The 25,331-nt window shown below is 59.2% G+C and overlaps 1 protein-coding gene across 1 annotated transcript in view; it reads right to left on the reverse strand.

Moving 5' to 3' along the window:
- MORN1 (MORN repeat containing 1) overlaps positions 1-25,331 on the reverse strand; it is a 52,631-nt gene that overhangs the window by 19,801 nt on the left and 7,499 nt on the right. The window contains exons 7-11 of the mRNA XM_032494971.1: positions 21,596-21,706; positions 19,141-19,237; positions 17,946-18,056; positions 10,422-10,545; positions 9,902-10,026 (exon numbers count right to left, since the gene is read on the reverse strand). Of these exons, the coding sequence (XP_032350862.1) occupies positions 9,902-10,026; positions 10,422-10,545; positions 17,946-18,056; positions 19,141-19,237; positions 21,596-21,706 (568 nt within the window). The remainder of the gene's footprint in view (positions 1-9,901; positions 10,027-10,421; positions 10,546-17,945; positions 18,057-19,140; positions 19,238-21,595; positions 21,707-25,331) is intronic.

Consider the following 25,331-nt stretch of genomic DNA (forward strand, 5'->3'; position numbering starts at 1 on the left):
TTGCAGGCACCAGTGGGGTGGAATCGAGTGTGCCAGATCTTGTCTTAGAAGAGACCACAGGACTGGGCCCGCACATTCCTCAGGCCCCCCTGCAAGAGCACCCCTTCTCCACCTTGGCCCTGTCTGTCTGTCACGCTGCCCACACCTAGGGTGGAGATACAGGCTGAGAATCAGCCCCAGAAACAGAAATTCACCATGCAAGGAGACATAATGTCTGTAACTGCAGGCCCTCTTTCCCGCCCCTGGGTGAGTTTTAGTGTATTTTTTTATTAAGAAATTCTCAAATTCGAGAATTTCCAAAGGTGTGTCTCCTTTCCTTGAACCAGGCCAGCAAGGGAACCCATGGCCCAGCTTGGACGAGGAGGGGTGGGCACGGCGGGCATTTGGAATCTCCGGTCCCTGTGGTGGGCAGTTTGGGTCAGGGACGCCTGGCAGAGCGAGGTTCCCGGGCACGTGGGCCCTGGCAGCCACATCTGGCTGTGCTCAGCAGATCCCAGCTCTGGGGCCCCTATCCTGCCCTTTCCCTCCCTTTTCCGAAGCACAGAGAGTGGATTCATCGTGACGCCATTGCTCCCATTGGCCCACGTCCTTTCCCACCGCGTGTTCCTACAACCCAAGCTTTCTGTCGCTGCCAGGAACCCACCCCAGTCCCGTCTTTTCTAAAAGGAGCGGCAGGGCCCGCACACACCTAAGCTCAGCTAACAACTCCCGCTTTCGGGAAGAGGTGCGCAGATGCATCCTGCCACCTCGAGGCCACGCTGCTTTGTCAGACCTGCCTCCCGGCGCCGAGGAATGCAAAGGGGCCTTTTCTGCTGGCAGACTGCCAAGACTGGGGACAAATTTGGGGTTCTTTCTGTGTCTGTTTCTGACGCCCCCGCCCACTCCCCACCTCCAGAAGGCCCCCTGCCAAGCTATTTGTACACAACCCGGGAGAACGAGGTTGGGCACACTGTGCACAGGTGCCAGGAACCCCGGAGAGGACTCGGCTGCGGCCACCAGCCCCGCGGGGATGAGGCGGACAGCCAGCCACACCCGCGGGCTCGGGAAGGTGCCCACTGACCCACGGTTTCCCATCTGTTCCCCAGCCCTCGGCCAGAGACTGGAAAGCAGCTGCTGGGCCCTGGGTGTCCCCTACCTGTTCACTGCTGTCTTCAGCCCATTCTGGGTGGGAGGAGTCTGGGGAGCTGGAGCCCAGCCCCGGGAGAGGCCAGAGGACGTGGGCACTGACACTGGGGCCCTCCAAGCTCCCGCGGTGACGCGTCCTTTCACTTACTGGGAGGTGCCGTTTCTGAAGCTGCCGCTTTGACGATGTCTGCCCTTGGGCTTCTTGGATGGCCCTGGGCGGAGGCCTCAGGGGCCACGACGTGGCCTGAACTGGGGCAGCCAGCAGCTGCTTTCCAACGTGAGGCCACCTGCGGAGGGCGGCCAGCTGGCAGAGGAGGCCCGGCCTGGACGGCGCATGGGGCCTTGCTGGGGCCACGGCGGAGGCCTGGGGCCTCCAGGAGCAGGGGCTCATGTCTCCGGTGGGATGGAGTCAGCCTTGGGCTGGGGGTTTGTGCTTCTCTTAGCAGAAAACGTGTGTGCCCTGTTCTTCCGGAAAGAATGTGGCTGTCTCTAGGAGACCACCCGGCCAAGAAGCTCGCGGCTGGCGCGTGGGGAGTGGCCGAGGTCACGGCTCTGCCGCTGGCCTCCTCTCCTCGCTCGGGGCAGGGCTGGCAGGAGGCCCTGGAGAAAGGAGGGAACCAAGCCGGCAGGCTGGCTGCCACTGAAAGGCAGCGGTTCCGAGGCTTCAGGAGAAGACCTGCGGGCTCGCCAGCCAGCTGCCCGAGGCTCTTCCCCCCCGCACCTGGGGTCAGGACTGGGGGCTGTGATCGCCTCTTCCCCGCGCCTGACCCTGCGTGCGAGCACACACGCACACCCACAGTCCCACATGTGAGTGTGCACACCACTCACGCTCATTCGCATGTAAGGCCCAATACACAGTCTCCCACGCCCTCGTGCACATGCACACACGCGTACAGAGACTCGCCCGGTGTGTGCGCTCACATGCACATAAACACGCCCACAAGTGCAGGCTGTCAGTCCGGGGCCACCCCTCACTGGCCCCGGGAACCTCCTTGTGGTGGTGCCCTGCCAGCCCCTCCTCCACGTCACCCTGGGCCAGGCCTGCACCACTGCCCCCAGAACAACAGCGATCCCCAAGCTGACCCTCCCAGGCACCTTCGGACGATGCTGTGGGTAGACTCAGCCTCCCTGACAGTGACTGTGTCCTGGCCCTCGCCTGGGGACCTGGATAGGTCCGGGTGCCTTCCTAGCCTTCCGCCCTCAAGCCCAGCTGGAGCCATTCTGGAATGACAGGGGCCACACCCTGCACCACCAGACCCCGGTGACCCGTGAGACGCATCAGCCAGCAGAGGCCTCTCAGCGGTGTAGGAGTCTGACCCCAGTGCTGCATCCTGGGTTGTCCCTGGGACCTGCAGGCAGCAGTGTGGCCCACAGAGGAAGACTGCAGGCTCTGTGATGGGGGGTGATACAGGGAGAGCCCCTGGGATGAGGCCACAGGCAAGCAGGTGCTCAGACCACAGAAGATGGGGAGCCCCACTGATGGTACTCAGGGAGGCGGCAGAGGGGCTGACGTGGGGGTCCCAGGCACCGGGCCAGGCAGGCACTGCGCCATCTGAGGCGGGAAGCTGCCAGCAGCCAGTGGCCGACTTTGCACCTTGGTCCCATCTGAAGGAGCTGGGGAAGCAGATGAAGCCACCATCCCTGACTGGTGGCAGACGGCCTCGATCCTCAGGGTCACAGGGGCGAGAGCCCCCTGAGCCCTTGCAGGTAGGGTGTTCTTGGTATATCTGCAGACTGCCAGGCTCTTGGCCACCTCAGGAGGCTGCCCACCGTGTCCCCCTGTGGACAGGGCTCCGAGGCCATGACCAGGGTGCTGGGAGGAGACCAGGCTGGAGCTGCATTGCTGGGAGGTACATCCAGGGCACCTGCTGTGCAGTGCCCACTAAGGACAGGCCAGACCTCGGCTCCACCCGTCCGCCTCCCTTCTTCTCTCCCCATCCTGTGGTTCCCACCAGACGGCTGCCAAAGATCTGCCATCAGGGGCTGGACAGTGTGGGTATCTGAGGCCACAAGACACACAGAGAGGCTGGTGCGTCATGGCTCTTATCCAGGCCCCAGACCAGGCATCCAGCCCCGGGGAAGGAGGAGATGACGGTGGAGGGGGGTGGTTCCCAGCAGGCCCTGGGGGTCAGGCCCCTCACAGCCCTGCTCACCTGCTCCCAGACGTGCAGGGGCAGAGGGCCAGGGGTCCAGGAGAGCCTTGGGGGAAGGCACCCCCAAGGCCCCGGCTCCCAAGAGCTGTGGTCTTGGGGATCCTGTGGCCCCCTCTCCTCTGACGCTTTGGTTTCAGGCAGACACCCCCCCCCCCACCTCTGAGTTCACTCCCATCGTGACCCGCGGCTTTGGCACTGGAAGGAACGCGGTAGGTATTTTTTGACACTCCTCTGGGACTCTCCCTCTAGCTGGTGTGATTCCTGAACAAGGAATTTACAGCACAAATTTTCCTTTAAAAATATGGACCCTTCATGCTATTCTGCCACAATTAAGCACAGACGATAAACATTAATGCCTGTTATCACCCCAAGAGGCAGTGAAATTTCCAGAAGTTCCCTGCTACCCCTTTTTGTCACTTTTATTGGCAAGATTGGGTTAGCGGCAAAGGGCACCTTGATTTTTAAAATCATCTTACAGTTGTGGGTGATTCTTCATGGATCCCAGCTGATGAATTCTCAGAACCATTGTTCAACAGTGAAAAAGAGGAGACACTCAGATCAATTGGGAACATTTCAGGGGAGGGTTTTGTGCACTAAAAAAAGGCGACCTGAGGTTCCCCTCACTGCTGTGGCTTTTTTGGGTTCCCAAATCCAGTTTACCGGGGATTGTTTGACGCCCCCGGGCTCAGCCAGCCCTCCAGCGGCCCTCCAGCAATTATCCGCACCTGCATTAGGACTCAAGGGGCTTCAATTACTCGGGGGTGCGGGGCCCCCTGCAAGGCAGACACCCCACCGACAGCAGTGAACATAAAAGGTCCTGCTGTCTGAAGCGGTGGGTGGGAATCACAAAAGGGTAAGGGGCTCTGCACGTGGAGTCAGCGTGCTTTGTTACTAGAGTCTGGGCGCTACGATTTCACCAAAACAGGGTTTAGAGTATCTGGCAACAGTCAGTGACATCGCCTTCTTCTCAACAAACAGCGAGTCGTCTACTGGGAAGTTGAAGACACGTAAACGACTGAAGTATTCCTCATCAACAAAATAATACAATACAGAGGTTTGAATTCCGTGTTGCTGCCATTAGGCCTTTGGAGAGAGAAAGCATTTTCTCTCCCCATCTTACTTATCTGCATAATCGGGGGCCAAGTTTTTAGAGGTTTCATTTTCTGAATTGCCCCTAGGATGGGGGAGGAAGGCTGCCGCCCGCTGTCCTGCAGGTTCAGAGCACCTGGCCCCAGGCGCTGAAGGCCTGCCTTGTGGGGTGGGCTGTGGGGACAGGGCTGAGACCCCGAGGCGGGGGTCTTTCTGGGACCCCCTCCTTGCTGCACAGATGCAGGCTTCAGGCACCCGTGGTTCTGAAACAGTGATGAGAGGCCATGGATACTTTCGTCCAGAGAAGCCTGGGGTGCAGGGGCACCGAGTGCCTGCAGCAGGACCAGGCGGCTGCCCTGCCTGCTGGGCTCTTGAGAACAAGTTGAACTGGATAACTGCTTTAAAATATAAGATGTCACCTGCTCTGCTCTGATTTTAGGCCAGCCTCACGGGATGCTTCTGCTCTGAGCCTGCGTCCCTCCCCGTCTCCCTGGGCAGGCCAACTTCCAACATCCAACCTCCAGAAACCCCTAACCGCTCCAGGGTTTGAACCTGAGCTCGTGCTCCAGTGGCAGGGGGCCGGGTGGGAGGCCCCAGCAGCTCACCCCGACTTGCAGTAGGTCCTCACCTGCACCTGGGGCCACACACCTGCACGCAGCACCACCTCTGGGGGCAAGGCCACAGGTGCTGCCTGTCAGGGCCCGCTGGACCCGACCCTGTGGCCAGGCCTCCCAGCGCGGCCTTTGTTCACCCAGGGCCTCAGCTCAGGACCCCGAGTGTGAGAGCCCAGAGGGGCCACCATACAGGACTAGGGTGGCTGCCCAGGGCACTGCTTCCTGTTGAGGGAGTGAGCCCTCCTGGACAGTGGCAGGAGGGCAGGGCAGGGCGGGAGCCACAGCTCCTGACCCCCAGCGCTCAGCACCGGCTTGCCCGCCCCTTCTGGTGGGCCGCCCCTCTCTGGGGCCCTCATTAGGTCCCAAAGCTGCGACCCCCCAACCCCTGCACAACCACAGCGTCTCCCGCCCACCCCGTCGGTCTAACAGAGCCAGCATCTTCACCGCCAGCCCCTTTGCTGTCATTCACTGCCCTCGGTCCTGGCCTGGGTTAGCTGTCCCGGGTGGGGCCTGCTTCCCAAGAGGAGATGCAGGATGCAGGATGGGAGGGTGGGGATGGGGGCATGGACCGGCCTCCCCTTCGGCGGTTCATCCCACGGAGGCAGAGGGGAGGCAGAGGTGGCAGGAGGCCCAGATCCCCACCCGCCGGCCGCGCACCCAGCAGGGCCCCGTGGTGCGGGCTGATGACCAGATTTCTGACTCGGGCTCCCAAACCCCTCGGCAAAGGTGGCTGGTTGACGCGAAATACCCAGGCTCCCCTTCTTCTCTGGCAACAGAACCTGGTCACAGCTGGAAATTGTGTTTCTTGTCTCCTTGTGGCCTGGGGTGGTTGCATAACCGATGAGGTGTGAGTGGCAGTGGGCGGAATACCCAGAGAGCTTCTCAGAAGGGAAGGCCCCTCCTTCCTGCTTCTTGCTAGCTGGAATAGGGACGTGATGGCTGGCACTTGTGCAGCCCTCTTGGACCATGAGGTGATGGGCAAAAGATGGCAGAGCAGCAGAATAGGAAACAGAAGCTGGAGCTCCTGGTGATCAGGAGGGAGGTCACCCCTGCCTCTAAACTCACGTCAGGAACAAACAGCGATGGGGCTGAGGCCATGATTGTGTTAGAAGCAGCCAAACCTCACTGCAAGCACATAGTCCGCCTAGGAAGAAGCCAAACTTAGCAGGCGCTCGTGTGAGCTCAGTGCCCCACTGAGTCAGCTGCGGAGAGACAGGTAACCAGGGGGGGTGCCCTGCTGAGCACAGGGTGCTCAAGTGACAGGACAAAAGCTGTCCTGTGTTTGGCTGTGCTGTGCGTGGACGCCTGTGAACCTGGGCTGGAAGGGACCAACATGGAAGCACATTTCATGGGACTTCCTCCTCCAGGGTCACTCTGCTTCAAGAGGGACAGTCAGAGGTTTTCTGGCCCAAATTTATTTCAGGACTTGTACCAAATCGTCTTTCAAGCTAAAACCCTCTGCCCTGCACTCGAGAGACCTGTGGTGAGGAGATCCTGGCTGTGGCCAGAGCCGTAGGGGGATGCCCTCTGACATCCAGGGCCCCCACCCTCCGCGGCTGCGTCCCTCCTCACACAGCCTCACCCAGGTGAGCGCAGAGGCAGGCGGCGACTCGGGCTGGAACCCGAGACCCCTGGACTCTCTGAAGGCTTGTAAAAGGCTCTCAGATCCTTGGTGAAGGCCTGGCCTAGGGGAGGACAAGCAAGGAAGGGCTGTGGCTGCGGGCGGGGGTGAACGTGAGACGGACGGTCTCAAGGACACACAGGTTCACTCCCAGGAGGAAAGGGTCCTGGTTTGTGATCCTGTGCACGTGGGGCTTGCACTTTGTGCCTTCTCAGACAGTGGATAAGGAAAACTTAGAAGTTAAAGAAGAAGGGAGGGTATAGCTCAAATGGGAGAGTGCGTGCTTGGCACGCACGAGGTCCTGGGTTCAATCCCTGGGACCACCACTGAAAAAAATAAGCAAATAAACCTAACTACCTTCCCTCTGCAAAAATAAATAAATAAATAAAAACAAATAAATGAAGATCTCTGTCCCTGGAGAGCCTGAGAATAAACCATTTTACTTAAAAAAAAAAGCCTCACTCACTCCCCGCCCCCGCAGCCCCATGTTCCTCTCCGGCGCCGCTCCACCCCGGGGTCCCAGGTCCTGCTGGCCGCACCCCAGGGCCCCCGCAGCCCCGTGCTCCCCTCCGGCGCCGCTCCACCCCGGGGTCCCAGGTGCTGCCGGCGGTACCCCAGGGCCCCTGAAGCCCTGGCCCCCTCATTCCTGCTGACCAGGAGCTGGGACACGAGGTGACCCCTCCAGGCCCCCACTTTGAACCGTGATTATCTCAGGGTTTCTCTTATTTGGGCTGACCACAATCCTACTCACGGCAGAGCTCGAACATCAGGACAGACGGAGGACAGACGGACACAGCGTGTTTGTGACCCTGAGCCAGCCCAGACCCCTGCCAACATGTCTGAGGGATTGGGGGATGCTCTGAAGGCAGCTGTGTTGGGGAAGACTTTCAGTGGGAATGGTCCTGCGTGAACCTGTTCCCACGAAGGGAATGGTCAGTTTTAGGAGAAGCAAAAGCAGAGCTCACCTCCCTGGCCTCTGGGCAGCGGGCCCTCTCCCTTCTCAGGTGCAATTCCTAGGTCAGACCCCGTGGCTGGGATGGAGGGGGTGCAGCGGGGCACCGGGTCAGGGTCATGGAGGCAGATGCTGTGACGGCCTCGGTTTGTAGAAGAGGAAACATGGTGGAGACTCTGGGTAGGTCCCCAGACACACCTGGTGGGGACCCAGGGCCTCTGACTCAGCGCCAGATGCAGAGAGTTGAGGGATGGAACTGAGTGGATCTTACAAGAGCAGAAACCTGGTCCCCTGGCTTCTCCAAAGGCAGTTTCTACGGCTCGATACCCACATCCCGCCAAGCCAAGTCCAGCCCGCCAGCCCGCCTTGGCCCACGGGGGACGCACGTTCAGGCCAGGATTCCTGCGAGCCCTCCCCTCCAGAGCGGCCCTGAAATCCCTCTGCGGAAGGCCTGGTGCCCAGGGGGTGCTTTTACGCAGAAATAGGAGCACATTCTTCGACGCAGGTAAACTTGCTGCTATAAACTGAGGTGGAAGCAGAGAGGGGGTCTCAGGCCAGGCCACCAAGGGGCCCTTGCACCGCCAGGTGACCCACTGGCCCTGCCTGACCCGTGAGGGCAGGACCCGGGCCTCGGTCTGAACGCTGCCTTGTCTCAGTGAGACAGGAGCAGAGGAGTCAGGCACAGCAATTAAAAGAAGGACACAGCAACTGAGGATATGACAAAAACTGGGTAGAACCAACCAGGCCCGGAGATGGCTGAAGACTCGACCTCCAGGCGACCTTGAGCCTCACTGTCCGCACACTGCAATGTATCAGCATGGTGAATGGCCCTCCCACAGGTGCCAAGACAGTTCCCAGGTTGACCATTAAAGGCCAAAAAGTGGGTGGTCCCAGTTCCTGGGAATCCCAGCCCCCAAATGGTCGGAATAAGCCTCCAGCTCGTTAGCATATGAAGTTACCGCGCCCATAAAGACTAACAACCCCTGCGCCCCCCCCCCCCCCCCCCGGGCCTCTCGCCTTCCGAGCTGCCTGCACTCCGTCTGAGGAGCATGTGTCTCCCTGAATAAATGTACCTCACTCCACCTGGGCTCACTCTTGAGTTCTTCCCTGCGCGAAGCCAAGGACCCTCACTTGGCGGGGCGCCTCCCAGGGACCCGCCCGAGGCCTGAGGCCCAGCCCTCCTTTCGTGCCCCGCTTTCCTGCAACACTAGCCCCGCACAGCCGCCCTGGCTGGCCCGGGCCCTGGACTCGGCAAGTCTGCGCCCCCGACCCCACCCCCGGCCGCACCCAGAGCGGGAGCCCTAACTGTGAGGTCGGGCCCCCGCAGACGGCTGAGGAGAGCGTGAGGGCCCGTACGCCAGAGTGTGTGTGGGTCCTGGGCGGGGGCCTGGCCCCAGACACCGGCGCCCCAGGCGGGTCGGGCACAGCTGCGCTTCCCGCGCCGAGGGCGAGGGGACCCGGCGGACCCCGCAGCCCATGCTGGGCGGGATGCCTTCTACCATTACCGCAACCGCCCCCGCACCGGGAGGGTTGGATCTGTGATGGACTGCAGTGACTAGACTCTGATCCGCTCCAAGTGCCACCACGACCTCCGGGAATAATCCCAAAAACCCATGGGAAGCCAGGCCCGCGTTCTAGTGAGTGGGTTTTGCTCGCCCGGGCCTGGGGGAGCCGGGCTCTGCCGGCCCTGGCGCCACATCGCCGCCGTAAGAATCGGGGGCCGGAGCACGTGGAGATGCCGTGCGCTCCGGGCAGAGTGGAATCAGCCGGAAATCAGGTGAACACGCGTGACCGTCAGGCCCACAAGGTCCCCACAGACACCCTGGGGGCCCGGAGTCCTGTCCAGGCTGACCACAGGCCTCCCAGGGCAGTGGCCTTGGTGGGGTTGCCATCCTCCAGGGATAGCCCTGAGCAGAAACAGCCCTCAGACCATCGGCCAGGTGGACAAACAGGAGGACTTCACCCTGTGGTCACGGTGACAAGGGGAGGTGAGTGTGGAGAGCGCAGGACAGTGCCGCGGCCGCCCCAGGACCGCTGACCCCCACCCCACGAGGGCCCTGGGTCTGCATGGTGAGCACGGGCAGCAGCCTGGATGCCAGGTCAGCAGCCCCCAGCCTGCCATTTAACCCCCTGCCATGGCGACAGCCCTTTGGAGGCGGGTCCCACTTGTCCGGCCGAGGTCTGCTGGGGCCTGGGCACCGCCTTCCCAGGATGGCCTGTGTCTCCCAGGTCCACTCATCTCAGGGCTCAACTTTGTTTCCTCCTGTCCGGGTTTGGGGCCACTGCTGTCACCCTGCACACTCGAGCTCATGCTGCCCACCGCAGACCCTTGGTTGACAGCACTCACCGGCCCGGCGCATGGGGTCTGCCTCAGGGGGCGGCAAGTTGGCATCGGCACTTCCCAGGGCAGCTCTGGGCTCCAGGCCCCCGGACTGGGGGCTGGACAGAGGGAAGGAGAGACACTGGAACCCGCTGTGGAGGGAAGGACAAGGCTGGGCTCTGCTTGACGCCGAGCTAGGGGTGACACCTGGCTGCAGGGGACAAGGGGGCCCTGGGGCAGGTCCAGGGAGGAGGAAGGGCCAAGGTGGCCACACTGAGACCAGGGAAGTGAGAAGGAAGGGGCGGGGGAGGGACTCTCCCTGCAGCCCCATCCTCCCTGCCTCCCTGTCCCCCTGCCCAGACCCCCTCCCTGCCTCCCTGTCCCCCTGTCTGGCCCCCACTGTCTGAAGGTGCTTCCCCTTCCCCCCACCAGACAGTGTGCGTGTCCCCAGTGCTCACAGCGTCCTGGAGGGTGTGGGAGGGGCTCAGAGTCGAGGAGGGACCCCCCCTGCCCTGCAAAGGGGTCACCCAGGGTCCCCCATACTCACAATGGGGTCTGGATGGGTGTCTCTCTGCCACCTTCGTCCACTTTGAAGAAGCTGACCTCCGAGTATGCTGGGAGCTGCACACGCCTGACACCCGCTGAGACCTTCAAAACCCTGCCGTCCTCGCCTTCAGAAGGAGGGAGGGCGTGTGTGCAAGGGGCGGGGCGGGGCCTCAGGGCCCGGGTCTCATCCCGTCCTGCTGGGCCACAGAGCCCCGGGAGGAGCCGGGTGCTGGCCCCGGCCGCTACCGCAGTGCCTTGAGCGCTCTGCTTGTGTCCCGGTCCCTCTGCTCCTCCCGGCCCTGGCCCTGGGCTGAGCCGTCTACATGCCCTGGGACACCTCCACCCCTTGGCTGGGAGTTCTGACTCAGTCCAGTTCTGGGAGGTCTCTCCAGGACGGACTGTCCTTGCTGGCTGGCCTCAGGGCCTACCTGCTCAGGCTGCGGGGGGCTGCAGTGAGCACCCGCAGCGAGGCTAGCTCTGTGGTGCTGGTCACCCACCTCCCACCGTGACCCGGGGGAGGGCCCAACCTCTGGCCCACATCCGCAAGGCACCGAGCACAGGCCTGGCCATCTGGACTCAGGGGTTCAGAGCCAACACCAAGCATGGACCAGTGCCAGTACGGGCCCTGCCTGTCCAGCCCGGGCTGCTGAGATCTGCTGAGACGCGCAGGGCAAACCCGGGAGTGCGTGGACTTGGAGAGAAGAGGAACCGGGTGGGGCATAAAGACCACCAGTGGGCTGACTGGCCTCGCTTTCTGGTCAAGACAGAGTAACTGGGACCCACTGACCCTCCTACCTGAAGTAACCAAAGAAGCAGACGAAATACAAGATGATGTTTTCAAGACCCTGGACATCAGACCAGGACAGTGGTCCCTGGAAGTCGGGAAACACACGACGTGGACTCCCCAGCCACCCAGGTCACTGCCCTGAGAGACTGCGCAGGACTGGTGTGGGTGGGCAGCTGCGCAGGTCCAGAAAGCTTCTGGGTGAATGAAGAGACAGGCTCACACGGGAGAGGAGCAGACGGGAGGGGGGCCCAGCCGTTTGTGGGAACCCCGGGGGTACAGCAGAGCACAGATCAGCGCAGAGCAGATCAGGCCGGGGGGGTTGTGGAAATCCACCTGAGAGGATGGGCGGGGGGCAGGGCCTGAGGCCCCGCAGGACGGGGTCGGTGCTGGTTCTTGGTGAGGCTGCAAAACTCAGAAGAGCTCTCAGTAATGGGGAGTGACTGGTCTTAGGCTGAGCCCTACTCCAGCACACAAAGAAACCCTAAAGCCAAGACCTGAGAGGATTAAACTGTCTCCAGGTGACTTAACTGCACCCAGAACAAAGCTCCAAAACGTTGATAGGAACAAAGACGCCTCTAGTCCCCAACAAGTTGACATTCACAATGTCCAGCATCCAATCGAAGACTACCAGGCTCGCAGAGAACGCAGGGAAGTGCAGCCGTAACAAGGAGGAGCCGCCGTCAACTGAAACTGACCCAGATGTTAGAATTCGCAGAAAAGGATATTTTTCAAATTAAAAAAAATATATTTATTTATTCTTTTAATTTTTTTGGAGGGAGAGAAGTTATTGGGTCTATTTATTTACTATTATTATTTTTTTTAATAGAGGTGCTGGGGATTGAAGCCAGGACCTGGTGCAAGCTAAGCGTGTGCTCTACCACTGAGCTGTACCCTCCTCCCCTCTAAGTTATTATTGTAGTTGTAGTCCATGTGTTCAAAAGTTAAGTAGAGACATAGAAGATACAAAAAAGAACAACGTTGACTCTACAGATGAAAACTATGAGATGGAAAACATGGATGTGATCAATGGCAGATTAGATATTGCAAAAAAAAAAAAAAAAAGATTCATGAACTTGAAAATGTAGCTAACAGAAACTATCCAGAATGAAACCCTGTGAGAAAAAAGGGGGGAAAAAAAAGGGAGGGCGGGAAGGAGAATCCATGAACCTGGGGATTCTCCAGTGGGGCAACCTGGAGCCGTCTGACACGTGGATAATCGGGGTCTCGGGGCAGCAGGCAAAGGCTGTGACAGAAAATTATCAGAAGAAATAGGGCTGAAATATGCCAAGTTTGATGAAAACTATAAACCCAGAGACCCAAGAAGCTCGACGGACCCAAGTGCAAGAAACATGGAGACAGCTACCCCTCGTCGCACCGCAGTCAGATTGCTCAGACCAGCGATGAAGAGAAGCCAGAGACGACGGACATCTGCACCGAGACCTGAGGACGCGGGTGGGGCAGGTTTCCCACGGAAAACAGCGCAGACCAGGCGGCGCCAGGAAGCCCGGGAAGAGGAGCCAGGACCCCGTGTGTGGTCGCAGCATCCGTCAGACAGCAGCGCAAAGTCAAGCCGTACGAAAGCTGAAAGGATTCATCGCCAGCAAGCATGTGTGACAGGACACGTTTAGAGTCACGCCCCTCAGGCAGAAGGGAAATGGTAGCAGCTGGAAGTTTGCACCTGCGGGAAGGAGCGAGCCCAGAGGTGGCAGCTGTGATGGGGAAACACAGGTGAGACTTCCCTTCCTGTTTTCTCACTCTTTAGAAGATACGTGACTGTACAAACAAAAACAATAACGATGCGTTGCAAGCTTTTGAGTTACGTGACTGTAAAATGCACTGAAACAATCGCATGAGGATTGGGGTTGGAGCGGAGCGTACACCGTGAAGCCCGTATGTGTGAAGCCGGATGGTGTCACAGGAGAGCGGGCTGTGCCAGGTGACCGACGCACGGTGTAAACCTCGAAGGAGCCCCTAAGAGGACGCAGCAAAGAGCTACCATTGATAAACCAGCAGAGGAGAGAAAATGGAATCTAAAAAATACTCAGCGAATCCAAAAAAGATAGGAGTGGAGCATAAAGGGGGAAAAAGCAGCTGGGAAAATAGAGAAGAAACCGGAAAGTGGCAGGTTCGAACCTGCTGTATCAATAATTATGTTAAATGTGAACAGCGCAGGCTCTTGAGTTAAAAGAGAGATGTTTACATGGGATAAAAAAGCAAGACCCAACCACATGCAGCCCACAAAAAACCCACTTACACTATAAAGACACAAATAGGTTAAAGATTAAAGGATGGATAAAAATGCTGATACTCCTCAGAGGAAAGCTAGTCATGATCTTACCATCACTGAAAGCAGCTGTCGGAGCAGAAGCTGTTTCCAGAGATAAAGAACGTCACTTCACAGTGATGAGGAGTCAATTAATTAAATGACATGAAAATCCTAAATGTGTACGCCCCTAGTAATTGAGCTTCAAAACACACGAAGCTAAAAGTGGCAGCAATGAAAGCAGAAATAGACAAAAACACAAGAGTAATCAGAGATTTCGATGCACCACAGTTGATAATTCATGGAACAAGCGGATAGAAGACCAGCAAGGATGCAGCAAACCTGCCAGCCACGGCAACACAATCCACCAGGTCTGACACTGGTAGACTGTTCTGCCCGACAAAAGCGGACTTCATGCTCTTCCCGAAATGCACACAGAACGTTACCAAAATAGACTGCATTCAGAGCCATAAAACAAGTCTCAATAAATTTAAAGGAATTCAAAGTATGGGTCTAATGACCACATAGAATTAAATTAGAATCAGTAAGGAAGATCTCTGGAAAACCCTCAGACACCGGCAATGCAATGACAGCCTGTGAAATAACGTGCGAGTCCAGAAGGAAATCAGAAGGCAGATCAGAAAGCACTTGGGGCTGAACGAAGATGAGCGCACAGCACGTCGAGCTCTGCGGGCACAGCCAAAGGGGGGCCGACGGGGACGCTGCGAGCGACAAGCTTCGGTGCTAGAAAAGGAAGGTCTCAGATACCCGTAGAGGCTTTCCCCCTGAAGAAACTAAAAAGAGGAGAGCAAATTAAACCCAAACTAAGGAGAAGCAAGGAAATAATAAGAATAAAACAGGAATTAATGAAATAGAAAAGAGACAATACAGAAACCAATTAAACCAAAACTTTGGTTGTTTATCAGTAAAACGGATAACCTCTCGTCAGACTCGTCAGGAAAAAAGAAAGCAGACAGCGATAATCTGCACGAGAAACAAGAGAGGTGGTAGCAGGTCATCGAAGGGGGAGCCAGGAAACACGGCGAACAGGCTGACGCCAAGGAAGCCGACAGCCTGGGACGCGCCAGCGCAGCGCCCTCAGGAAGAGACGGCTGAGCGGAGCGGTCCCGCGCCCACCAGGGAAGTGGAACCGCATTCAAACACCTTCCCACAAAGAAAACTCCAGGCCCAGATGGGCTTCGTACCGAACCCTACCAGGCGTTTAAGAAAGAAAAATACCAATTCAACACAAACGCTTTCAGAAAATTGAAGGGGAGGGAGTTTCTCAGCTTAGATGAGGGCAGCGTCACCCCAGCTCCAAACCCAGAGACGTCATAAGAAGAAAGGAAAGAGATACCCTGACGAAGAGACAGGCAAAAATGCTGAACAAAATTTTAGCAAATGGGATGTCCAGGTAATTCATGGAGGAAAACGGTCTTTTAGCAGATGACACTGGGACTGCTGGGCGTCCACATGTAAAAGCAGCAAGCCGGACCCCCGTCTCACCCCACATGCCAAGACTGACGCCAAACAGACCCCAGACCTAAATGTAAGAGCTAAAAGCGCAAATGCTGAGGAGGAAGCGAGGGGCTAAACCTCCATGCCTGTGGGTGGGAGAGTCTTCCTAGATGCGGCTCCAAAAGGCACTAGTGACGGAAGGAGGCGGCAGATCAACTGGACGCCATCAAAAGTTAAACTTCTGCGTTCAAAAGACACCATTAAGAAACTGCAAGACAGCCCACAGGATGGTAAAAAAATATTTGCAAGTCAGATATCTGATAAAAGACTTGCATCCAGAATATATAAAGAACTCTCAATGACTCAGTAAGAAGACAAGTTGCCCCAACTTTTTGATGGGCAGAGGATCTGAACAGATGTTTCTCCAGAGAAGATACACAGACGGCCAATCAGGGCACGAAGATGTGCCCCATGTCTTTACGCAAGCCAGGGCCACAGTGAGACACCACCTCACACCCGCAGGATGCCGCCACGAAGGGCGGGGGCGGCAGGCGGTGAGGACGTGGAGCTGGGGCCCGCAGTCTTGCCGGTGCAAAAAAAGTGGAAGGAAAACACACCCAGACGGCAAAGGAAGAATTAAAATTGTATTTCCTCATAGACACGATCTGTATATAGAAAATCTTAGGTCCTCAGAAAAACTGGCAGGACAGCGTGTTTCACCAGGTCAAGGGATATACGATCAATACATAGAAATCAACTGTGGTCTGGTGGTTCCTGAAACGAAGGTAACAATTCCATACACAATAGCTCAAAGTACAGAATAAATTAATTTCTGAATAAACAAACCATAATTAAACAACCAGTAACAAGTCGTTCATCATTTATTAGCACATCTCACAAAAGAAGTGCGAGACTTGCACGCTGAAAAGCACAAACCCTGATGAAAGCAAAGACGGACCGAGATGGGGAGGTGTTTCGCCTTCTTGAGTCGAAAGACTCAGGACCGTTCGCGGCAGGTCTCCTGGCTAGAGTCGGTGCACCTCCAACAAAACCCCAGACGGCTTCCTTGCTTTAGTGGCAGAAATTGACAAGCCGACCCTAAAATATTTACATGGAAATACAAGGGTCCCAGAATGGCTAAAACAGTTCTGCGAAAGAACCAAAACTGGAGAAATCTCCAATTCCAGGCTACAATAATCAAGACGGTGTGGCCATGGTGTCGGAGAGACACGTAGATCAACGGAACAGAACTGAGAGTCCAGCCGGAAACCCTCACACTCATGGTCAAGTGCCTCTCCACCACGGTGCCCAGGTAATCAGTGGGGCAAACGTAGGAATGGGACACATGGCGCTGGGACAACTGGAATCCACGCAGAAAAAGATGAATTTAGACCTCTGTCTTATCCTCAAAAATTAACTCAAAACGATCACAGACCTAAATGAAGAGCAAAAGTTGTAGAAGAAAAGAGGAGAAAGTCTCTGTGAACTTGGGCTGAGAATCCTTAGATACGTCACCCAGACGATGGCCTGTGAAAGAAAAAATGGACAAGCTGGACTTTATCAAAATTGTACAAGTTTGCACTTCAAAAGACAACATTAAGAAGATGAAAAGATAAGCCACAGACTGAAAGAAAGTATTTGCAAAGGTGTATCTGATGAAGGACTTGTATCCAGAATACATAAGAGCTTGTGAAACTAAAAACTAAGACAAACAACCCGATTTAAAAAAACAGCTGGAATGCATGAATAGACATTTCTCAGCAGAAGACACACAAGTGGCCAACAAGCACTCGGAAAGCTGCTCAATGCCAGCAGTTTCAGGGAAATGCGAGTCAAACCCAGACGGAGAGGTCACTGGATGGCCTCAGGGTGACGAGTCCTTGATGAGGACGAGGAGAAATCCTCGTCCCATGTGGCTAACGGGGTCGTAAAACAGTGCAGCCACTTTGGAAAACAGTTCACCTGTTTCTTTAAAAATTTAAACACACAACTACTATATGATCCAGCAATTCCACTCGTAAGTATAAACCCAAGAGAAACCAAAATGCGTTTACACGAACACCTGCCCGCGAACCTTCACAGCAGCACTGTTCACAGTGGCCAAGAAGTGCCAAGGACCCGAATGTCATCCACAGATGCGGGTGGACAGGGGTGCCGGGCGGAGAGGAGGAGAGGCGACTGGTCCAGAAAGGGGACAGGGACACTGACACGGGAGCGAGGGGCAGAGCGCGACCCCGCGGGCGGAGACTCCATGCACACGCAGAGCAGCACACTCGTGGTGCCCGGCGTGGGGCAGGCTCACGGCTGGAGGCAGGAGCCAGGGCTCTTTTGGCGGGGAGGAAGTGTCCTGACACTGAACTGGCATGGCGATGGTCACCTGGTTCCCCAAACTCACTGACCATCATTGGATTGCTTCACACAGATGGGCTCCAGGGCATATAAACGATACCGCAATGAAGCTGGTAAACTAGAGCAACTGTGACTGAACACGTCTGATACGTGCTTCCCTCGGGGCTCCTGAGTCTGAGCTGCTCCACGTTCGGAACCAAGGGCTCAGCCACGGGCGCCCCGCCTGCCCCCCGCCCAGGTGCTCTGTTCTCCGCTCTCCGGTGGGAAGTGCTGTCGGTCCTCTGCTTGGCCGCAGGGCTGATCAGGAGCAGCCCCGACGCGTGGGAATCTGCCCCTCCTCGATCACCCCCCGGAGGACAGCGAGAAGCCCCCCGCTGCCCGGCTACGTCCAGGCGCCGCCTCTTTCTGGACTCTTTTTTTTTGCGTGACCTGCACACACATACGCGTGTGCCCACACAGCCCACATGCTCATGTCAGCCCAGGGCTTACACGCCTGCTGCCCTTCGGCTGAGACTCTGGCGACAAGGACGCCCCACAGGGTTACTTCGGCGCAGCCGGGCTGCGAGGCCACCTGTGCGTCTTGCTTGCACTTTCACTGCTTAAGAACCTGACACCTGCCTGCCTGTCTCTTGGGAAAGCTGGGCGTCTTCCTGCAGACACTTACTTACCTTTGGCCACTTCCCCGTCCGCCTGCTGCAGCTGGACCGTCAAAGTGAGAGAAGCTCCCTGGGCCACGTCCAACACCTCTGGACCCAGAATCACCATCCTCGTGGCTTGCGCTGGGAGAGAACGGAGCGCACCTGCCGCGGGGGCGGGGCTGGCCGCCCGCTCGCCCCCCCACCCCCGGGAGAGCCGCGGGGCTGGCCCTCTCAGGTGTTCCGCGGGATCCAGCACAGATAACACGGCTTTCGGGGCGGCCTTGACCCGGCCCTAGGATCAGCTACGATTATTTAAAGCGTTGATGGGTCATGCTGGGAAGATGAGCCAGCTCGTCCTCCCGCCCGCTGCTCAGACTCAGGCCCTGCCTACTGTGTCCGAGTCCCTGACCTGATGTGTCCTGGGTGAGGCGCTGTGGCTGTTCACCCAGGAGCCAGCCTGGGGTATGTGGGGGGCCCCCCGGGCCAGGGCCACCCCCGCTCCACGAGGAACTGCAGGGGCATCCTCGGCATAGCTCCACCTCTCCCCAGGGAGGAGGCCTGCCTGGCCCAGTAGGTGGAGGTGGTTGTTACTGTCGACCTGCTGCCTCTCCCAGCAAAGGGGTCCCGAGGCACGGGGGTGGTGCTCAGACCTGGGCCCCCAGGAGCCCGGCCTGTCAGCCCTGATCCAGCAGCTGCACCCGTGGACCTGGCACCAAGGCTCTGACCAGTGACACATGTCTGGGGCCAGACTGACCCCTGGGGCAGCACCCTCCTCCTGGAGTCTAAGAGAAGGCCCCCTCATGCCCAGGGGGCAACAGAGGGAGTGGAGGTTGCCCCCCAGCAGAGGACCCCCAGGCTAGAGGCCGCCTTTGGTCATGTCAAAGCGCAGAGCGCTCAGGACAGGGGCTGGATGGAGGCTGTGGGGGAGGCCAGACGCCCAGAGCCCAGGAGAGCGAGACCCGAGGCTGGGAGGCCGTCATGAGGCAGGACTCCTCGGGTCCGAGGTCTGACTCGGGCCTCTGCACGTTGCGAGCCCTGTGACACCCTATCAGAGCACGCTGTTTCCCAAAGAGGATTTTAGATTCCACTTCGTTCCAGCCCCTTAGTATCTCCAGTCCACACCTCCTGCGAGACCGCCCAGGCCATCTGGGAGAGGACTCGGCCAGACCCAGACAGGACCCCACAAGAGGACCCGGTCAGGGCACTGGGAAGGGGGGGCACTTACCCATGGGGTGGCCGTTGACCCACATCCCTCGGTAGACGACCCCAGAGCAGTGGGCCAGGCTGCCCAGTCCACTGAAGACGTCGCTGTGCCACTGACCCTGCAGAGAGAACCCCCTGGGCTCAGATGGCTCGGCCCTAGGGGAGGCACAGCCTGGGCGGCCTCCACCCGGCACGGCACAGCATGCGGCCAGCACCGCAGACCCCAGGCTCTAAGGGCCCTGGGGACCAAAGGCTGCTGGGAAACCACGCTTTCCCAAGGGCAATCCCATGTGCTTTGCAAAATGCCCTCCCCTTGGAATTTTGAGAAGTCAGAAAGTTTGGGGACAATGGCATGGATACAAAATGCAAACAAAATACTGCTCCAAAGGGCACACTTTTCAGCATAAAACCCTTTCGGTACAGAGATTCTGCATTTGTGCAGAGCATCGCAGGGAGGCCCAAATCGGTGGAGGGCAGCTTGCGGGGCTGAGGGGCCCTCAGGGCTCCGACATCACCCTTGATAATGAAAAGGCCAATTAAAAACACAGTCTGAACCCACATAGCTGTGCCGCGGGGGAGATGCCGGCTCGCTGTACACCCCAACTCTGCCACCCCATAATAAGCAGGCTTTGTAAACGGTGCACACACAGAAGGCAACAATGAGGTGAAAGCAGGAAGATTGTTTCTGTGGAGAATTTCGAGATCTTAATGGCATGTTATCCGACTGAGAATTACTGCTATTAGGAGAAGAGTTAGCCAAAGGCGTGTTCAAGCTCTATTCATGCTTCTGCAGAAGCTCACTGGGCCCCCTCCCCGCCTGCCCTCCGTGGGCGGGCCACTGGGGCCGGGCTGCATCCGTGCCCTGTGGAAGGGGCACTGCCTGCCGGACGCGGGGAAGAGAGGGCACCCGACTCTGTGGCACAGGCTGGGGTCTGGGGCGGCCCTGGCGGCCGAGGCACCTGGCAGATGGGGCCCATGGGAACAGCCCCTGAAGGCTGCAGACCTAAGGAGCTGAGCTGTCCCCAAACCTGCGGAAAGGAGCTTTCCACGGCTGTCACTGTGACCATGTTAGTAGCGGCCGGGAGAGAGGCCTGGCCACAGCCCACCCTCCAGCCTGGCCACCAGACAGCTGTGCCATCGTGGCGGGGTGCCTGGCAGCGGCGGCAAGACAACAGCTTGAGGCTTCAGGAGGGGCCGGGCAGGGGGTTGTCAGGTGGGCATAGGCAGGGCTGGCCCTCCAGCCCCCAGCCCCAGAGGGCTGGGTCAGCCTGGAGAGAGCACGTGCCCCCAGAGGCCACACACCGCTGTGTCCCTGGACGCTCGGTGCGCTCCGTGGCTGACGTGGTGGATGGTTGATCATCACCCCTAGTCGTGGCTTCTGCCTGCAGGCGGTGGGCCAGGCTGAAGCGTGGGGAGGCCCAGGTGTCCGGGCAGCCGCCCAGCGGGTGCTACCGTCCCAGGCCAGGCAGTGGGGGTCACGGGCCGACCATCGCCACGGCTAGTGCGGCATCCGAGCAGCATCTGGGGTCACAGGGCCAGCTCCCAGGAAGGGTTGCCCTGCATACACGTGCGTGTACGGGGTGGGGTGGGGGTGTGCGTGTGTGCTGTGCGCCCACGGGCAGCAGTGCTCACTGACCTCGATGGGTGGGGTGATGGGGGAGGGGCCGCAGCATGGGGTTCCTGGGCCCAGCTGGGCTGCTGTCCCTGAGCCGAGGTGGGGACAGCCCTGGGAGGGCAGGGGGCTGCCCCTGAGCTGTGCTTTACCGTGGGTGCCTGGCCTTTTCCCGGCTCCAGCACCCCGTCCCGTTACTCTGCCTGTTTGCTGGGCCGTGGGGCATGCTTGCAGGTGGGCAGTTGCTGGGACGCTGCGCTCAGCAGGAGGACAGCCCCTCGTGACACCGTCCCCAGACCTGGGATGTCACCAACGTCAAGCAGATCACAGCCGACCAAACGCAAACCTGTTACGAGCCAAACCCAACTCATTGACCCCACCCCAACCAGCCCTGTGGCTTAGACGTCCGTCCGCACTGGGAGCTGGGGATACAGGGACCACCGGGGCCAGTCCCCGGGCCTGGGCATCAGCAGAGGGTGTAGTGCGATGTGGTCAGGCCCCAAAGGAAGCTGGGGCAGAGGGCCGGTGGCCCCAAAGAAGGGTGGCCTCCTCCAGAGACCAACACCTTCGTGTGGGGCCTCCCCGCCCAGCCTCCTGGGCAAATGTGCCACCTGCCCTCACGACTGCCCCCAGCAGCAGAGCTGAGCCACCCCATCCTGTGAGGTGGATGTCAGGTCCCAGACCTGAGCCACGGGCTGAGGACTCACGTAGGAGACTCAAGGTAGGGATTCAAGATGCTGGAAAGCGGGCTGGAGCTCCATGCAGGCCAGCCCCCCCGCGCCCACGCCGGCACCCATGCTGCACACACAACCCGCCTCGGCCTCCCTTTCCGAGCTCTGCATCATGTGACTCCCAATGTTCTCACCAAACAGGGGCAAAGCTCTGTGGTGCTTGGCTGGCACCTCCCAGCGGCCTCTCCCTTCCCCTCCCAGGTGGCAGTCACATCCATCAGGTCTGGTCCAGGGATGTGAGCCTCCTGGAGGATCATAAACACTCACTGGCTCCATCAAGACAACATGGGGCTTGGATCAGCACAGCGGACTCTCCAAGCAGTGCAGTGACCACTGGACCCATTGACCGTGTCGGGGTCGAGTCTCTGCTCGCCCTGCCCATCCCCTTGGCCTTCCGTGAAGCTAGAGTGCAGCCTTTAGGAGAGGAGGAGGGCGGAGCAGTGGGGTCCACGGGACTGGGGAGCAGGCACAGGTGGGTGGGCCTTGGAAGAGGAAATCGGCCGTAAGTAACTGTGCCCATCAGACCCCAGGCTGTGAGCAGGGCCAGGGCTCCCTGCGCCGCACCGTCCTGCGCTCACAGTCCACGGCACTGCCGGGGTTCTTTCTGACCTGCGACTGGAATCTGAGCCCGCCCCACACAGCTCAGGCTCCGCACAGGCCTTCCTAGGACAGGTACAACACGGGAGCCAGCGAGCAGTGTAGCAAATCCAGCAGTGTGGAATCCTAATTAATGCCATAAATCATGCCTTTGAAAGGTCTGCCCGTTCCCCGTTAGCTGACACGCACCCAAGCATGAGCAAACGTGTGTTAACATGTCTCCCTGAGGAGGCCAGCCCCCTGGGGCGGCGGGGGCCAGGCCAGGAGGGGCCCGGGGCTCTCCGTCCTCCCTGTCCAGGTGAGGCCAGGTGGGGACCCGCATGTGGCAGGCGCGACGCAGGGAGGAGGTGAGGCTGACAGGGCCATGTAGGCACCTGGGCCTCCCAGAGAGAAAGCAAGAGGAGGGGAACGGGGCCCCTTGTCCGGAGACAGTCCTGCAGGGAGGGATTGAGGCGCACCTGTCACCCCGCGGCCTCACGGCTCCGTCCTTTGCTCGATGAGCAGAGACTTGGGGGCTGGGGTCGGGGGCTCCTTGGTGCCCCACTACCAGTGAGTTGGAACAAACTGTGAGAAATGCGCACTGGCCCTTCTTGACGCGCAGGGCGCCTTCCTGTTGATGTGCTGGTCCCCCCAGGGAAGGCGAGGGAGCGCAAGGGCTCTGCGGCCATGGTGCCTCCCAGGCACACACTGATCATGCCGGTCAGAAGCCTTCCCTCCCCGGCACACTTGTCCCTCCCGGCCCCCAGGCCCCTGGGCACCAGCGCCTGCCCCAACGGCCCCGCGGCCTGGAGAAGCCGCTCCTCCCGCTTTCACCAGACTCGGCCCAGGGCAGGTGGGTGAGGTCATGCTCGCAGGCCAGCTTGGGGTGCAGCTCCGGTCGCCTGCCTGGGCCCTGTGCGTGTCCCGTGGGCCGGGGTCTCTGGTCTTCGGGTTGCCGGCCAGGGCAGCCGTGGGTGCACAGGCCAGCGTGGGGGGCCCTTGCCCACCGGTCTCCGCAGACAACGCCCCTCAGTCCCAGCCAGCAGCAGGGCCCCTAAGGCGTCCCTTTGACCTGCTCGATCCTGGGCATAAGCTCCTCGGAGTTCAAAGTGTGACAAGTCCCACTGATGCAAATGCAAACTGTCTTCACACATTAAGTTCTGACGTCCACGGACGCTGCGCCCCACAGGGAACGTGGGGCCCGCCCTGGTTCTGCGATGGCTCGGCGCCCAGACCCCTCCTCCCGGGATGCTTGAACGGTCCTTCTGGGTTCACTGAGCCGCTGGGGTCAGGGCCCCACACTCCTGGACTGTGACCTCCTGGCCGGGGACAGTGGCCCAGGGGCACGAGGCCCGGTGTTTCTGCAGATGCACAGGTGAGGAGAGGGGAGGCCGGGAGCCGCCGGCAGGTGATGACGCACAGAAGGCCGGCCACCTGCTCTGTGTGGCGAGCAGGTGCACGGACCAGCAGGCCTCCCTCCGGGAAAGCCAACACGAGAAGGGCAGCCAAGGCGCAAGGAGGCGCCCCAGGGACAGCGGGAGTGCAGCTGCTGGCGGGACCGCAGAGCAGCCACGCAGGCGGGGCCGTTCTTTGTGCACACCGGGCTGGGTCTCACTGACCAGCATGCCTGCACCCCTCCGCCAGGCGTGTGCTCACCTCCATGGCCCTCAGTCAGTCCCCAGGCTCCACGGAGGAGTGGGCTCCCCGCCACTGGGCATGTGTGTCCCCGTGGCCCACAGAGGTGGGGGCAGCACAGGGGCTCCAAAAAACGCAAGCCAGGAACACTGGGGCTCCCACACCCACCCGGAGGCGTCAGGGGGGCCAAGGTGGGAGGCGCCCTCTGACTGTCTGTAAACCGGCCGCAGCGACCAGCCACCAAGCCTGACCTCCCGGCCCCATGGTGAGAGAGGGGAGCCACTCTGGCTTTGGGATATACCGTTCCTATTTTTTAACAGAAGAAGCTTTACCACATTTTTTTTCAGGAATAAGCTTTTTCTAGAACTAGCTCTCCAAGTTTCACTAAGGCGCTATGCATCGAGGAGCCCGGGGCCCAGGGAGCAGAGGTGGTTTTGCAGACACAGAGTGCGTGTCCTCCGGGACTCTGGCTGCCCTGGTTTCACGTGCTCGAGTGTGAGCTCCATCTTTTCAGAAATAAAATCACCTTGAGAAATAAAAGCTGACCACTGGTAGGTCTGCGGCCCAGGGCAGCTCTGCGGATCCCGGAGCAATGGGGAGTGAGGAGGGGGAGGGCTGAGGGCACCCTGTGGCCTCGCTCTGGGGCAAATGCTCTGAGGGTGGAAATCAGAGGGCAGAGATCCCTCGTGCCCGAGGCATCTTTGCCACCCACGTGACAGCGTGTTAGGGGCATGTGCTCCCGGACCCGGGCGGTGGTGACGCTGGGCCAGCCCTCGGATGAGCTCCAGAGCAGGGAGTGCGGGGCCACGGGAGGAGGCGCGGTGGCCCGGGGAGGCGGGGCCGCGGGGCTGAGGCCACCGCAGTTGCTCCGTAGCTGAGGGGCTCACGCCCCTTACAAGGGCTCTTTTAAAAAATAGAAAGCATAAGTGTTGGGGGGATGTGGAGAAATCGGAACGCTGGCACACTGTTGGTAGGAACGGAAAATGGAAAACGGTGTGGCGGTTCCTTGAAAAGTTAAAAATAGAGCTACCATGTGACCCAGCAGTTCCGCTGTTCCCAGAACTGAAAGCAGGGCCCGAGAGAGCTGCCCGCCGAGCTCTCAGCAGCGACCCGGATGGTCGCCAAGCGTGGAAACAGACCAGATGCCCGCTGGTGGGCGAGTGGGCGGACATAACATGGCGGGAATGGCCACTCGACGGAGTATTACTCAGCCTTAAAAAGGAAGGGAGCTCTGACACCTGCTTCAACACGAAGACGCCTGAGGACGCTGTGCTCAGGGAAATAAGTCAACCACAGGACAAACCCGCTGAGACTCCCCTCATGCGAGGTCCCTGGAGTCAGACTCACAGATGGGGCAGGCGGTGGGGCCGGGGGCTGGGGGGGTGGGCGGCGGGTGTTTCACATCTGGAAGCTGGTGGGGATGGTCACACAGCAGGAACCAGCTTGATGCCGCTGAGCTGAGAACGGTTAAAGTGGTAAACTTCCTGCTACTTGTATTTTACAGGAAGTTAAAAAGAGAGGGTTCCGCGAAAGCCCAGGAGGCAACTGGAGGGTGGAGGCGAGGGCGGGGGGCGTCCCCAGAGCAGGGGGAGCTGGCGCTGAGGCCTGGCAGCAGACACAGCCGCACAGCTCTGCCCTCCTCACCGAGGCCGTCGGGGA

Source organism: Camelus ferus, chromosome 13, assembly GCF_009834535.1.
Source record: "Camelus ferus isolate YT-003-E chromosome 13, BCGSAC_Cfer_1.0, whole genome shotgun sequence".
In the NCBI taxonomy this organism is placed as follows: domain Eukaryota; kingdom Metazoa; phylum Chordata; class Mammalia; order Artiodactyla; family Camelidae; genus Camelus; species Camelus ferus.